This window comes from Gymnoscopelus braueri (assembly GCF_963280865.1).
Source record: "Gymnoscopelus braueri genome assembly, chromosome: 3".
Lineage (NCBI taxonomy): Eukaryota > Metazoa > Chordata > Actinopteri > Myctophiformes > Myctophidae > Gymnoscopelus > Gymnoscopelus braueri.
Window position 1 is genome coordinate 46,767,456 of NC_137612.1, and position 15,337 is coordinate 46,782,792.

General features: G+C 40.3%; 2 protein-coding genes across 2 annotated transcripts; both read left to right on the top strand.

Moving 5' to 3' along the window:
* The first annotated feature begins 570 nt into the window (after positions 1-570).
* Positions 571-8,029, top strand: sec61a1a (SEC61 translocon subunit alpha 1a). The gene is made up of 12 exons (XM_080423984.1): positions 571-717; positions 2,216-2,283; positions 2,416-2,481; positions 3,437-3,515; positions 3,603-3,734; positions 3,832-3,941; positions 4,182-4,335; positions 4,531-4,691; positions 4,798-4,995; positions 5,724-5,915; positions 6,023-6,099; positions 6,818-8,029. The coding sequence occupies exons 1-12, from the start codon at positions 711-713 to the stop codon at positions 7,002-7,004; spliced, it is 1,431 nt and encodes a 476-aa protein (XP_080280110.1). The 5' UTR covers positions 571-710; the 3' UTR covers positions 7,005-8,029.
* A 1,925-nt stretch (positions 8,030-9,954) lies between these two features.
* LOC308082653 (mitochondrial intermembrane space import and assembly protein 40-A-like) lies at positions 9,955-15,235 on the top strand. Its single transcript, XM_080424547.1, has 3 exons — positions 9,955-10,149; positions 11,030-11,128; positions 13,410-15,235. The coding sequence occupies exons 1-3, from the start codon at positions 10,128-10,130 to the stop codon at positions 13,790-13,792; spliced, it is 504 nt and encodes a 167-aa protein (XP_080280673.1). The 5' UTR covers positions 9,955-10,127; the 3' UTR covers positions 13,793-15,235.
* Positions 15,236-15,337: the final 102 nt, after the last annotated feature.

Consider the following 15,337-nt stretch of genomic DNA (forward strand, 5'->3'; position numbering starts at 1 on the left):
TGTTGAGATAGTCAGGACCACATTGGAAATAAGTGTTTCACTACGCTTATATGTGTATATCCTGGGTTAAAGTTAAAGGGATATTTCACTTTCAAATAAAATAAACATTGATAAATATATTTAAAAAATGAAAAAAGTAATGGAAAAATCACGGCCCCCGAAATGTGGGGATAATCCACATTTTTGGCATCATCAAAATGCAAATGTGAATGTGAGTACTTTTTCCACCACTGGACAAATATTGATTGATTGAATACTTTATTTAGAAGTTTGCAGAAAAAAAGCACATGAAAGTACAGTTCAAATACAAGGTCAACTAAATCAATTGGGGTCATTTTTTTTTACTCAATTCATAGTGATATTAAATGACAGACAGATATACACTACTATGCAGAACATCATATAAACAGTTTAAAAAAAAAAAAAAAAAGATATATGATATAGATATGATATGGTATGAGGGGGTGTTTCCTGGGTGTTTCACATTCGCTCACATCACGCCCAGCCGTCCCGCTGAGCTATGGGATGTTAGTGTGGTCCTTCCAGTAGCCCAGTGTGGCAGACAGTCAGTCAGACACAGTAGTATAGAGAGGAGAGGAGCCACTGGGGCGGCAACAGTAGTGAAGAAGTGTTCTTTCGCCGGTGGCTCAATAAATCTGTTCTTCTTTCCAGCAAAGGAACCCACACAGGGTTATTACATCTGAGACATCATGGGGAGTGAGTATTCGACAAGCTATGAATATTATATTCTGATCGTTGCTAAGTTAATTCAAAACACTACTATTGAGTTATTTATTGCAGCTAACTTAACCAGCTAGCTAGAAACGTTGCTTGCACTGTTGCCAGAATTTGTGAGAGAAATAAGCCGCCGGGTCTACGAAAACAACGACCAAAGAAGCAACTAGGCCGAGCACTTTAAACACTTTAGTTTAAACAGTACATTGACTATTTGAAAATAGCCGATCTGCAAGCTCACAACGCGTCGCATTCGCGACGTGTTGTGAGCTTGTAGATCTTCAAAAACATCTTGAAAAGAAAAAGCGAAATATCATTTGGAATGTATTTTGGGATAAGAATTTATGGGGGGGGGTCTGTGGAGAAATACATTATTGTGGGGCATCCTTGACATGCAAATGTTTGAGGACTGTTTATTCAATAATTAAAATATAATATACAAAATAACTACACTTTAAAAACAAGCACCAAAAGAAAGCAACCACCAATATTAACAAGCAACTTTACAGAAAAACAAGCCCAAAGTCGCGTATAATAAGCAGACGTGGCAACACTGGTTGCTCGGCGTGAACCTCCGTCTAGTTTAGGATTGTTAGCCAGTTTAGTTGCTATTAGCTAAAAATAAATGTGAGTCAAAAACAGTGAATGTCTGGATGTTTTACTTGCTGTGGGACCCAGTTTAAAGGGGCTCACTGATGACTGTTGTTGGCTTCTTAAGCTAGCTAAGTAGCTATTGTAGCAACTCATTCAAATACAGCCCAGTGATGACGACGCATAACAATCCAAGTGTTACAGTGCCCTGTTTTCCTTGGATCAACAGTAGCCTTGGTTCAAGACCATCATATAGATGTATTTGATCGAGTCTGACTTTTACATTCGTATTATCGTAGATGTAAAAATGTAAACATTGATTTAAAAAAATACATCTATGATAGTCTTGATCTAAGGCTAGATCAAGACTTGATCGAGCCGTGATTTAACCTATCCTAGATCAAGACTTGATCAAGCCTTGATCCAAGGCTATTGGTAGTGGAAATACTACAGAAATGTACATGTTGTCCACTGTTATTCCTGGCATGCAAGATGCCCTTTGATCGTGTATGTTTTAATTGCTGTTAACTTGACTTGAGTTGGCCAGTCAATCAGTGCCACGTCCCACCGTCAATGGACCATCTTCTAATTACGTTATGCAAAGGCTAAAATGTAATTTAGATAGCATGTTATGTGGACAGATGCCAGGTCATTGTTGACCTGGCATCCTATAATTTGTATAGTTTCAATGTACAGATTATTGTTGTTTTTGTGTGGATATTCTACTGTTAGACTGATGATAGGTTCTTGGTTTACATATGATCCTAGATTACTATTCCCATGCATGTTATGTATTACCTTGTGTTGTCCTTCCTGTAAATCACTCTGGATTAAGAGCGTCTGCTAAATGTTTAAATTGTAAATTGTACGTTCCATCATTTGTTTTCAGTTAAATTCTTGGAGGTGATAAAGCCGTTCTGTGCTGTATTGCCTGAGATACAGAAGCCCGAAAGAAAGGTTAGTTCACATTTATTTCCTTTAAACATATAGTTTAAACGAGCTTTGAATTCCAAATGGTTCCTCTTTGCTCCAGTTGCATGTTGTTATTGTTATCTGTAATAAATATGTAATAATGTGATTGAACAACAGATCCAGTTCCGAGAGAAGGTGCTATGGACCGCCATTACACTCTTCATCTTCCTTGTGTGCTGCCAGGTAAATGTTACTAATACAATTATGTATTAATGCAAAACATGTCCTTGTTTAGTCATCTCCAAGCTCTGTTGCAGGGAACTTAGTTGTGTAAAGACTATACATGAAATTTTAGCTAGTCAGTAAATGGCTAAAATGTTGTTGCAATACAAATTAGGAAACAACTGGTTAACTGACAACCTAGTCAATGAGGGGAGGGGGGTGTTGATAAAAGGACAGGGAGGTTATCTGATGGGGCTTATGTACACGCTATAATACATGCTGTTTGCTGCTGAACTGTCACCACAAGTGACTTTTCGAATGTTATTTTCTCCAACTCTGTGACTAAATATGGTATGTGATGAATATATAGCTTGGGCATTCATGGGTTGTCCTCAGTAACCAACTTCGGACAATGATGATGAATACCCAGGGGATAATCTACATTTTTAGCATCATCAAAATGCAAATAGACACAATTATGGACTTGGATGCCCATTTCATTATCACTTTAAGTGTTCTTACTACTTAGTTTTGTGGCACCAGTTAACTTGAGCGTATGTTGCCGTAACCCATTAAGACCGGTAAAGCATTTGTGTCATTTTAGATTTCAACCACTTTAACCATTATTTTATACTTTGGCTATTCAAAAATAGCAGATATACAAGCTCACAGCGCATCACTTTGTGCCGTGCTGCAAGCTTGTAGATCTGCAATAAATTAAAAAAGTAAAATGTATTTTAAAGTGAACATTTTTAACTCAAATCTTTGCTTCTGGAGGTCTCTGGATCAAAATATTTTGTGATGGGGTCGGCGGCCAAATACATCAAATTTTGGGGGTCCTTGACATGAATAAGTTTGAGCACCACTGATATACGTTTTTCGTTAGGATTTAGAAGACATGTGTAGAATCTGTCTCAGGTCTTAATGGGTTAAAAATCACACCTTGCTTATTTTGTGGAAACTTTTCTTCCCCTAGATCCCACTGTTTGGCATCATGTCTTCAGATTCTGCAGATCCTTTCTATTGGATGAGAGTCATTCTGGCCTCCAACAGAGGTATTTATGCAGCGATTGTACCAAAAAAATAATGAAAGTACTGTCCTTAGCATGGTTGGGAGTTTCTAACTCTTACTTTCTCAACAGGTACTCTGATGGAGTTGGGTATCTCACCCATTGTCACATCAGGCCTCATCATGCAGCTGCTTGCTGGAGCTAAGATCATAGAAGTGGGAGACACGCCCAAGGACAGAGCCCTCTTCAATGGAGCACAGAAATGTACGTCCGTTATCATCGGGTTGTAATTTGTCAGTGTGTAACATGAATCAAGATGTCTAACCAACCACTGATTTTTTTATTTTATTTTATTTTTTAGTATTCGGTATGATCATTACCATTGGCCAGGCCATCGTATATGTGATGACAGGCATGTATGGAGACCCCTCAGAGATGGGAGCTGGCATCTGTCTCATCATCATCATTCAGGTAAGAATGGCAGACACATATTTGTCTTCGTGACAGCAGTTATGTTCTCTGACTTAGCCCAGAGTGTGTGATTGGATCTTGAATAAGAGACTGGGTCAGTCATTTGGGTCAGCAGGGAGTTTCTTTGAGAGAAAAGTACTCATCGAGGGATCCAGTTATTATTTTTTTATAATTATTTAGGACAAATATATATATGTAATAATAGACTAATATCATATTGTTATATGTTGTGTTCTCCAGCTGTTTGTGGCCGGGCTGATTGTCCTACTTCTGGATGAGCTGCTTCAAAAGGGCTATGGTCTTGGTTCTGGTATTTCCCTGTTCATCGCTACCAATATCTGTGAGACCATTGTATGGAAAGCCTTCAGTCCCACCACTGTCAACACTGGCCGAGGTAAGAGCATAGAAAGTGGTCTGTTGGTCATAGTTGTTGTAGCAAACTTTGACTTCGCCACTACTATTATGTGCACTGATAACTGGAAGTTACTTTCTCCAATAAGAAAATATAAAAAAAACAAGCACACTGCACTGCTCCTCTGCTACCTCCAGGAATACGTCTTGACTTAACTTTTCTTTTACTGACTTCTAGGCACTGAGTTTGAGGGAGCCATCATCGCTCTCTTCCACTTGATAGCAACACGAACGGACAAAGTGCGTGCTCTGAGAGAGGCCTTCTACAGACAGAACTTGCCCAACCTCATGAACCTCATTGCCACAGTCTTTGTCTTTGGTGTGGTCATATACTTCCAGGTGAGTGCCCGTAGGAGTTGGTAATAAGAGAATATCCCTCTGTGTGTGCTGCTATCAATGGCTTATAAACGGAATTAACAGCATTCTTCCACTTCTTTTTCTATAGGGCTTCAGGGTGGATCTGCCCATCAAGTCAGCACGCTACCGTGGTCAGTACAACACATATCCCATCAAGCTCTTCTACACCTCCAACATTCCCATCATCCTGCAGTCTGCCCTGGTGTCCAACCTCTACGTCATCTCCCAGATGCTCTCCACGCGGTTCAGTGGCAATTTCTTGGTCAACCTGCTGGGGACGTGGTCTGTAAGTATATAGCAAAGCAGACGATTAAACACTGCAGACCTTTTCAAGCACTCTTTTTTTTTTTTAGTATAGTCTGTGTATGCCAGAATCTTTAACTCTCCTTCATGGATATGCCCACGTAATGACGGCTTTTTAATCTATAATGGAAGAGTGCCTTCTCTCTCTTTGGAAATACTTTAATGGAACAGAGGCAAAGAGAACCTTCCAGATAACCTTCACTGCAGACAGCCAAGCAGCGCTCCTTCCCTCTGCTAATTCATAGCCTGAGTTGTTTAATTGTTTATAACCATATTATAATGGCTGGCTCTTCACTTGTTTTGGGTACTAAGCATATACTGACCACCCAAATTATGATCTGGCCTTCCTTATGTTTCCTTTTTGTAACAAATGAATGGACTACAACTTCATTTTTCAAAGTTCCTTGCCAGAACTAATAAAGGCTAATATGTTTTACAATTGTAACTTAAGTTTGTTCCACAATAAAAGAGATTATCGAACAAATCCCTTGTGACCTACTACGGGTCCACACTCAGTCTTGTGCCTTGTTTGTTACATAGCTTTGTGTCAAGTCAGTAAAATAGCAGTTTATCACATCAACTAAAAATAAGGTAGCACAGGTGAAGATACTGTTTTGAGATCCACTAAATTCTCAATAGAGATGGCACAATTGTTCATAGAATTGTATAGCATTATCTTCTCCTAAAGACTGTTTCTGGTTTTTTTTACAGGATGCAACATCTGGGGGTCCAGCTCGTGCCTACCCTGTTGCTGGGCTATGCTACTACCTCTCTCCTCCGGAGTCTTTTGGGTCTGTCCTGGATGACCCAGTCCACGCCTGCATCTACATTGTTTTCATGCTGGGTTCCTGTGCCTTTTTCTCCAAGACCTGGATTGAAGTGTCAGGCTCATCTGCTAAAGATGTAAGTCTTATTGCGTGGCATTCCAGAAATGAAACCCTTTACACACAGACTCTGTGCTCACCATCAAAGAGTCTTGTATATTGAGTTGTTTTTGTAAAATCTTCCAGGTGGCGAAACAGTTGAAGGAACAGCAGATGGTGATGAGGGGTCACAGAGAGACCTCCATGGTCCATGAACTCAACAGGTACGTGTTATATTGCAGGCCTCATATTACCTCAGTTATACATGATTATTGTATGAGCAAGTGTTAATACATGTCAACTTGTACTCCATTACGGTTTGCTGTTTATATCCATCAGCTGTGGCAAATGTGTGTCGACTATGCTCAGCAATGAGCTTGAGAACAGCTTCCTTATCTTATCTAGTGTATATTTTCGTAATTCTCAAAACATCTCCCACCTCAGACTAAACAGCTGGCAAGTTAATCCAGAACTCTGGAGTCTTTTGAAAACAATGAGTCACAGTTAAGAAATACGATAACATAACATGGTATGCTTTGGCATAGGGTTTCAGACACAATTTTCCAGCCTATTTGTCCCATTTGCAATAATTAGTTGCATGTTTGAATAATTATTGAACCGTTTGCATTGGGTCACATGGTACATACCACATACACAAAGCTATATTCTTTTCCGCTTCTCGCCCAGGATTAAATCTGACTCGAGGCTCTTTTCTGCATGTCATGCCCTCTCTCTGTCTCTCTGTCACTATCAAAAATAAAGCTGAAATGCTAGATTTTAATATAAGAATACAAAGAAATGGAATTCAGCAATTTTTGGGTGCATATAATCTTAAATAGGTGCTCAGTGTGCCTGGGGATGCATTTTTTTATTTAATCTTTGACCTGTGTGAAATGTGTTTTTTGTACAGTTCCAGTAATTCTGTTCTGTTGTGTTCTCCAGGTACATTCCTACTGCTGCTGCCTTCGGTGGCCTCTGTATTGGTGGTCTGTCAGTGATGGCCGACTTCCTTGGAGCCATTGGTTCTGGCACTGGTATCCTGTTGGCCGTCACCATCATCTACCAGTACTTTGAGATCTTTGTCAAGGAACAGAGTGAAGTAGGCAGTATGGGAGCCCTGCTCTTCTAGAAAAGCCAACAGTTTTTCCCCCACCACCTTTGTATAACACAGACAAGCACCAACCAAGTCCCACCCACCCAGATATCGTTTTTCATCCATTTCATGGGATGATTCTTTGAGTTTCTCCTTCTGCGTCCCTCAGGAATGGCAGCTGAAATGGCATCATCCATGTAGCTCCCTCCCTCCTTTTTTATTATTCAAAAACAAATAGACAAACTTCTGTTTATATGTCATCAGTTTTTCTACTGACTTGAGATCGATTGAGGACCCGAAGACTCCCTCGAAAGTTTCCTATGTGTATGAAATGATGAGGGAGAAGAAGAGAGCTCTGCAGGATGCAGGCGTACTTGACTTGGACAATGGCAGTCCACCTCCTGCTGGACACCTTCCATAATAACCCAAGACAGTATGCATAAGAGGACTGGATGTTCTCCTTGTAAACATAAATTATATTCACCGTCTTAACTGGTGTCTAGGAATCTGTTCATGCTTACCATACCTTTATTGCTAAAATGTATCTCCTTTTTTTTTGGTCCTTGAACCTCCCAACTAAGGGAATATATGAACCAAAAAAAATTGCTGTCGGTAATATATATTTTTTTGCCTGCATTTGACATTGATTTAAACCTGTTGTCTCAACAGGGTCTTTAAGTGGGGGGGTGCAAGACTCACAATGTGGTCCACCTTAAAATTGTTTACTTTATTTTGTGAACGTGTACAGTACAGCAGTCCTCACAGTTGATTTACATGGCGTACCCAGGGACTGGCGATTTTTACTGTTATGCCATGTTCATTATTGTTACCCACGTAAGATCGAGTGAGGTTAATTCTGTTTAATTTTTTTAATTTGTGTTCATTGAGTACAATTGCGTTGGTCACTTTTTCACAACCTGAGACTTTTGGGTTTCTGTATATAGGTTATGCATTGAATCACTTTGAATTCTGTTAGTGTAAGATAATGTCTTTTGATTCAATGTAAAAAGAATTGCGGTTCTGAACAAATGTATTCCAGATGAAGATTCTCAATAAAAGAACGACTCATTTTTTGAAAAACTAACAAAAAAAGGTAATGATTTGGCTTCTGCCTTTTTGTAAGGTATAGTATAGCCTAATGTTCCAGATGAATATTTTATACCTGTATGTTTCTGAAGAAAAGCCGTGTTAAGGTATAGAGCCTGCAACTGTAGGTTATGGATTACTTGGCTCTAATTTGTAATTGGGTGAGAGTGAGACCAGTAATTGATTAATTACTTAAAGGACGACTTCACCACTTTTCAACATATCTTCATATAATAGGTCCTCACTAATGCTCATGATAAAATGATACCATTTTTTCTACTTGGTCTGTGTCTCATAGGAGGGCTGTGGACAGTCCAGAAACCCGTCTACCAGTGACATCATCGTTAGGCAGGATTTTTTTTCTCCAAAAAGATTACAATTATTTTATTCAGATTTTTATTAAGGCGAGAACAATGGGATCTATTATTGCATTGCAACTTTCCAGGAATACAAAGCCTGCAGTTTCTATTAGCTTGGATTCCCCATCGATGATGTCACTGGTAGACGGGTTTCTGAACTGTCTACAGCCCTCCTGAGACACAGACTGATTAGAATTTTTTTTTACCATTTTATCATGAGCATTAGTGAGGACCATTATATGAAGATATGTTGAAAAGTGGTGAAGTCGTCCTTTAAGGAAGTTTGATGACATAGGAGCCCTCACACCTCGACTCGACTGATATGTCTGAGTCATGTGTCAGAGTACCCGTCTGTCTGTGTCTCTGTCTCTTTTTGCCCATATATGGAGATCTCTGTATCTGTCTGTCTACCTGTGTCCCTTTTGTGCCCATATTGGCATGCCCATATATGTGCATAGCGGTTGGATCTGTGGTTCTGGACAACCGGATCTCCATATATGTCTATATGTGCATATCGGGTTTGTTTATGGTTATGTTTGAGGCATAGTGACATGCCTATATATGGGCGTATCAGCTTTGTTTATGGTTATGTCATAGTGACATGCCTATATATATGGGTGCATACTAGGGTTGTCTGAGCCAGAGTAGCCTCGGTAGCCAGGCTTTTTTTTACGGCTGAAAGATAGTCTAGTGACATGGCCGTGGTCTTGTCTGTATATGGGCATATGGGTTTGTTTATGGTTATGTCTGAGTCATGTCTGAGTAATGTGGCCGTGGTCCCCCGGCCGGTCCTCCCTTAGTCCCTTAAGCCAGTTTTAATATAGAGGACGCGTCTGTAATGTTAGTATATCATTCTCAGTACATTGGCCAGTGCCAGTACCGTTTATAACCACGGGGTGGAGTCACTGCACCACATCTGGGTACAAGGAACAGGGCAATTATTGACATTTCCATTTAAAAAATGCAATAGTATACTATGACATTGACCATGTACTCACTTTAGTTAACGTGTTGTTTTTGGAACTACTCGTCAGCGAAATTAACACTGGCCAATTGAAAATAGCCGATCTACAAGCTCACAATGTATCGCAGATTCACAATGTGATGCTTTGTGAGCTTGTAGATCTGCTATTTTCAAAAGATAGTTATACATGTTGAAAACTTGTGAAATGGATGGGACTTTCTGCATAATGAGTACTTTCTACCTTTGGTACTTTAAGTACATTTTGATACCAATACTTTGTACTTTTACTCAAGTAAATTTTGAAATCCGCACTTTTACTATTTCTACATTGCAGTGATCTAATAATATCAGTACCTTCACAATATCAGAATGTAATGCAAATTACTGAATCTACATTGTAGTATTGATACGTTTACTTGTGTAAAAAATGTGAGTACTTTTTCACCACTGCACTACGGTACTTTTTTTAGTGACATTTCTAATCAGGACCTGAAAGGGGCTCCTAAAGGGTCCATGTTGCGTGTGCGTGATGACGTCATCACGTAACGTCTCGGTTCTTGAGCAGTCTCAGTGATGATCGTGGGTTGATGAACGAGCTCTTCAAGGATAGTTGTGAAACAGACGAACTGCATTATTATAAGTTTAAATTGAAATAACGGCATTGGGACGTTACGAGACTGGACCTGCGGGTTGTGAGCGGTTACAGTGATACTAAAGGGTGGAATAAACCCGTCACAACGTGATAAAACAATGCCCTCGGTCAGGGAGGAAGGTAACCATGCTGTTTAATGGAGCTAACGGTGTCTTGCATGACAGGGTTTATGTAGCCTTGGATCAAGACTATCTTAATGTATTTGATCGGTTTTATAGATATAAAAATGTCATATCAATGTTGATTAAAAAAAACATCTATTATAGTCTTGATCCAAGGCTAGGAAATAGGGTGGCTAACGTGACTTAATTCAGACTGAATGCAAAAGTAATACAGTATTTATATACCCTAATAAAAGTACACGAGCAAGCACTTTTAAATGTAAAAAATACTGATCATTTAAGATTGACAATTGAGACACACACAACCTAAACCTCGATTTTGAGATTTGCATATATACAAAAGTAAAAGTCAGACTCGTTCAAATACATCTATGATAGTCTTGATACAAGGCTGCCTCTGTCCTAGAGCAGTGGTTCTCTTAACTTGTCAGACCACGACCCCCCAGAATAATCATATTTGAACTGGGGACCCCCCTAAATAATCATATTTGAACTGGGGACCCCCCAGAATAATCATATTTGAACTGGGGAACCCCCTAAATAATCATATTTGAACTGGGGACCCCCACCCTGACAAGCGCTTGTAATTGTAGGAGTTGAGGCATTACATTTAGTTTGACAAGGTTACAAAATGTATATTACAAATGACTGAAATATTGGTGCTCTGAAATGTGTGTGCCAGACAGGTGAAACATGTTTTGTTTGTACTTTATGAACATCTATCTATAAATGTCAACAAGAAAGGCCACAGTGCATCACATATTTTCATATCTGTGTTCTCCATCGTAATGCCAAATGTCTCCAGGGTGGCAGCCATTTGACAGACGAATGAATATTGTTACTTAAACAACATTACTATTCTTCATTTTACTCAACAGGTAAGGACCGAATCATCTTTGTCACGAAGGAGGACCATGAAGCACCGAGCAGCGCTGAGCTTGTGGAGGAGGATCCAAACGACCCTTATGAAGAGCGAGGTGGGAAGCTCCACATAAACCCATTAAGACATGAGGCCGATACTACAAACGTTTTCTGAAAAAACTATGTTGCTATATCAGTGGTAGGCCTACTCAAAACTTTTTCATGTCACGGACCCCCCAAATTATGTATTTGGCCACGGACCCCCCCCCCCATCTCAAAACATTTTGATCCAGAAGCAGATATTTAACTTAAAAAATTATAATATATATATATTCAAAGATTTGCACAAATTCTCACGATTTTTCAAAAATAGCAGATCTACAAGCTCATAGCGCGGCACACAGTTACGTGCTATGAGCTTGTAGATCTGCTATTTTTGAATAGCCAAAGTATAAAATAATGGTGAAAGTGGTTACGCGGATGCTCATGAAGTTGCTGTTCTGCCGCAGATCAATCCATGACACATTTTAACTCTTAACTATTTAGATCATATTTAGCATGCATTTAAATGGTAAACTTTCCCTAAACATTTCAGAATGATTTCCCAGAGTAGACGCTCATCTGTTGATTAATGAAGTGAGTGAACCCAGGACTGTTGTAGTGATGTGTGATGATCAGTTCAGATGATCAATCAACTGTTCCCTATTTTGTCTCAGCAATTATGGAACAGTTGAAATTCATTTACCAGTTTAACCCTGCTGTCCCCTTTTTTGGAAATGCTTGATATTTTTAATCCCCCGCTAATAGCAGATCTACAAGCTTTCGTCTCACATCACAACATTCATCAGCAGGAAATATTTGAAAACTTTCGAAAATTGGGCTGATTGTCATAATATGCAGATGCCAGCATGCTATCAATCTAGCCTTAGATAAAGACTCGTAGATGTATTTTATCGATTTTATGTTTTATCTCTACGAGAGTCTTAGCTACCACCCCCCCAGATTGCCCTACTTCTCCAAACATGTACAAATGCAAAATATAAGGTGCCCCAAATATTATTTCGGTGTCCGTCGTGTTTGTGCAATGTATTAGTCCATATTTTTCAATAAATATCTTTCAAAAATAGAAAAAATGGCGTTCGGCCACAGACAGGATTAAAACACTTCTTTATTGAAAAATATGGACTAATACATGCACAAACACACCGGACACAAGTTAACATTTGGGGCACGCGTGTAAGCACCTTATATTTTGCATTTGTACATGTTTGGAGAAGTACGGGCTTTGGAGCTGACATTCCAGGGCAATCTGGGTGGGTTGTAGCCAATAGCGGGGCGGCCATAGCTGAGTGGTTAGTGAGCCCGCCTGGGGAGCCAGAGGCCCTGATTGTCCCAGGTACGATTCCAGGTCAGGCCAGCAATGTGTCGATGTGTGTCCCTGAGCAAGACTCTTAACCCCTAATTGCTCCCCGAGCGCCGCACAATGGCTGCTCACTGCTCCTAGTTGTTATAGGATGGGTAAAATGCAGAGGACAAATATACTGTGACAAATAAAGTGTGGGGACTATATTATTGCCAGACCCAAGGGGTCGGGCTTACATGAGGCTTTGTATCTGTTTCGTCCATACATGGGCAGGGGCCATTTGTCCTCCGGCCCCAGCCAAAAAAGTCTGTCCCCCTTTCGTCTATACATGGGTATCTGTTTCGTCCATACATGGGCAGGGGCCATTTGTCCTCCGGCCCCAGCCAAAAAAGTCTGTCCCCCTTTCGTCCATACATGACACGTCATGTGAAGTCCGGCTTAGCCGTGACGTAGTGCATGTTTTGTACCTGTTTCCTCTATGTATGGAGGCTTTGTACCATGAGGCTTTGTACCTGTTTCGTCCATACATGGGCATGGGCCATTTGTCCTCCGGCCGCAGCCAAAAAAGTCTGTCCCCCTTTCGTCCATACATGGGCATACACAGGCTGACACGTCATGTGAAGTCCGGCTTAGCCGTGACGTAGTGCATGTTTTGTACCTGTTTCCTCCATGTATGGAGGCTTTGTACCATGAGGCTTTGTACCTGTTTCGTCCATACATGGGCAGGGGCCATTTGTCCTCCGGCCCCAGCCAAATAAAAGTTTGATTCATGACATCATGAACTTCAGTTATAAAGTGGTTTGTAGGTGTGTTACATACTAGGACTTCATTTTGGGTCTGGCAGAACCAGGTCTCCTGGTCTTGTATTATTATTATAAGACTCTCGTAGAGATACAAAATGTAAAAATCGATAAAATACATCTACGAGAGTCTATATCTAAGGCTACTATCAATCAATAGCATAGTCTCTGAACTTAGTTGAGATCCAGAGTAAGCATTAAACCTCTATGAAACTACACTTTCTCTCACTGTAGGTCTGATTCTTCCCAGTGGCGAGATCAACTGGAACTGCCCCTGCTTAGGCGGGATGGCTAGTGGTCCCTGTGGGACTGAATTCAAGGAAGCCTTCTCCTGCTTCCACTACAGCAAAGAGGAAGTGAAGGGCTCTGACTGCCTGGAGCAGTTCAAGGTCATGCAGGATTGCCTTCAACGCTACCCTGAGCTCTACCCTCAGGACGATGAGAAGGAGCCACCACAGGGTTCTACTGAAAATGAGCAACCCACACCGGACTCTATCCCCGGAGAAACTCCAACCCCTAACCCTCCCTCTAACCCTGTACAAGACTCGAATCCTACCCCTCCGTCAGCCCACGCTGACCCAACAACACCTGTCTCAGAAAGTTCGGGGGAAAGCTAATAATAACACCTATGATTGATAGGTATATTGAAATCCACAAGAGTTGGCATAAAGAGCAATTAATTTATATATGTTTAAGATAGTGCAGTGATTCCCAACCCTGATCCCTGGCTACTCCTGTATAGTGCTGCTGCTTTTCTATCCTATCACGAAAGTACTTTCATTCACCTGGCATCCCAGGTTTAAAGCAGGCAACATGTGATGAGCGTGCATAGCGAGTGTTGATGCTACCTTGGGCGGCTCTTACCGCCACACGTGTGCTGGTCAAAGTTCAAACTTCTTCAACTTTGACCCCCTGTGCAGATGACCCGTTGAAAATGGTTAGAGCTGGGTCAGTAGTTTATGTTTAGGTCTACTTTTGGTGTGGTTGGGTTAAGGATTTGGTTGAGGTATTCCACACCTCCTGAGATCTAGCTAGAATAAAGATCTTTATTCTAGGGATCTAGATCTTTATTCTAGGGATCTAGCAGTAACTCAACAGTACTATGCAAGCATGTCCAAACCGATTACAGCTGTGTGTTTCAAAGAAACCAGGTTGAGCACAGAAGGACAAAGAAATAGTCATGAAAACGATGTTCCAACAAGGAAGTATAAATGTGAGCATAAACGTTTACACATTCAAAGAGCTGTCCAGACCTGAGACTGCTCAAAATGGCTCAACCTGAAGATAAAACATCCGCACACTGTTTGAAGCTCTAAAAACGTACTATATTACTGGCAAAAATGAAGACCTAAAAGGTTGAAACGTTGCGCCAGTAATAAAGTATGTTTTTGTAGCTTCAAACAGTGTGTGGATGTTTTATATTCTTGATTATGGTGATGCCTTGATGTCCAACACCTGGCCTAAATACAGGCATAAGATGTGCATACAATCTCTGATCTATGCCCAACCTAGCACTTAAGGTGTGTTTTACCAGTCATGTGTTGCCTGCTTTGTAACAGATCATGAATAACTTGTCAAGAGCTGTCGGGACCTCGTGGCTATATGGATACCATAGAGCATATAAAATATGTATAATAATATAGCATACCGGTATGTACTGTATGTATATGTGTGAGATATATTACCGTATTATAGTAACCTAAATTATTTTCCTATTTTCTCCTTGTGTGTGTTAACCGTGCTCCTTTCTGTGGCCTTTTCCATTACAAGCTGTAATATTATTGTTAAAATGTTCCCAAACTTTTTTGTTTGTTACTGACATTACTTTTTCTGTGGTCATTTATGTTCAACCCCATTGAGAAGTTTCCACAAATTCTCCTGTCAACTTATCACTGACGCGTCAGATGCTTGCTTACGTCCACTGGCTCGTGAGGTTAACCTCAACTGGACCATTTATGTCATTGACATTGTTCAACAGCTCGTTGTTACTGTGGATTAAAGTGTACGTCATTTGCTTGCAAAAAGATTAGCTGAATCATCTAAAGCTGAAGTATCAGAAATATTTACAATAAAATATCTAAATTCTTGTAAGGCAATCTTGCCTAACTTTGAAATAATGATTGTATGCTGTCATGACTATCACAGGTCTATAAAAGGTAAGC

Bases quoted from the DNA above. Each gene is read 5' to 3' on its own strand.
- sec61a1a (XM_080423984.1), top strand. The intron at 2,284-2,415 runs GTTAGTTCACAT...ATTGAACAACAG, and splicing joins TACAGAAGCCCGAAAGAAAG to ATCCAGTTCCGAGAGAAGGT. The intron at 4,996-5,723 runs GTAAGTATATAG...TTTTTTTTACAG, and splicing joins ACCTGCTGGGGACGTGGTCT to GATGCAACATCTGGGGGTCC.
- LOC308082653 (XM_080424547.1), top strand. From the start codon at position 10,128: ATGCCCTCGGTCAGGGAGGAAG. The intron at 10,150-11,029 runs GTAACCATGCTG...TTTACTCAACAG, and splicing joins GCCCTCGGTCAGGGAGGAAG to GTAAGGACCGAATCATCTTT. The intron at 11,129-13,409 runs GTGGGAAGCTCC...CTCTCACTGTAG, and splicing joins CGACCCTTATGAAGAGCGAG to GTCTGATTCTTCCCAGTGGC.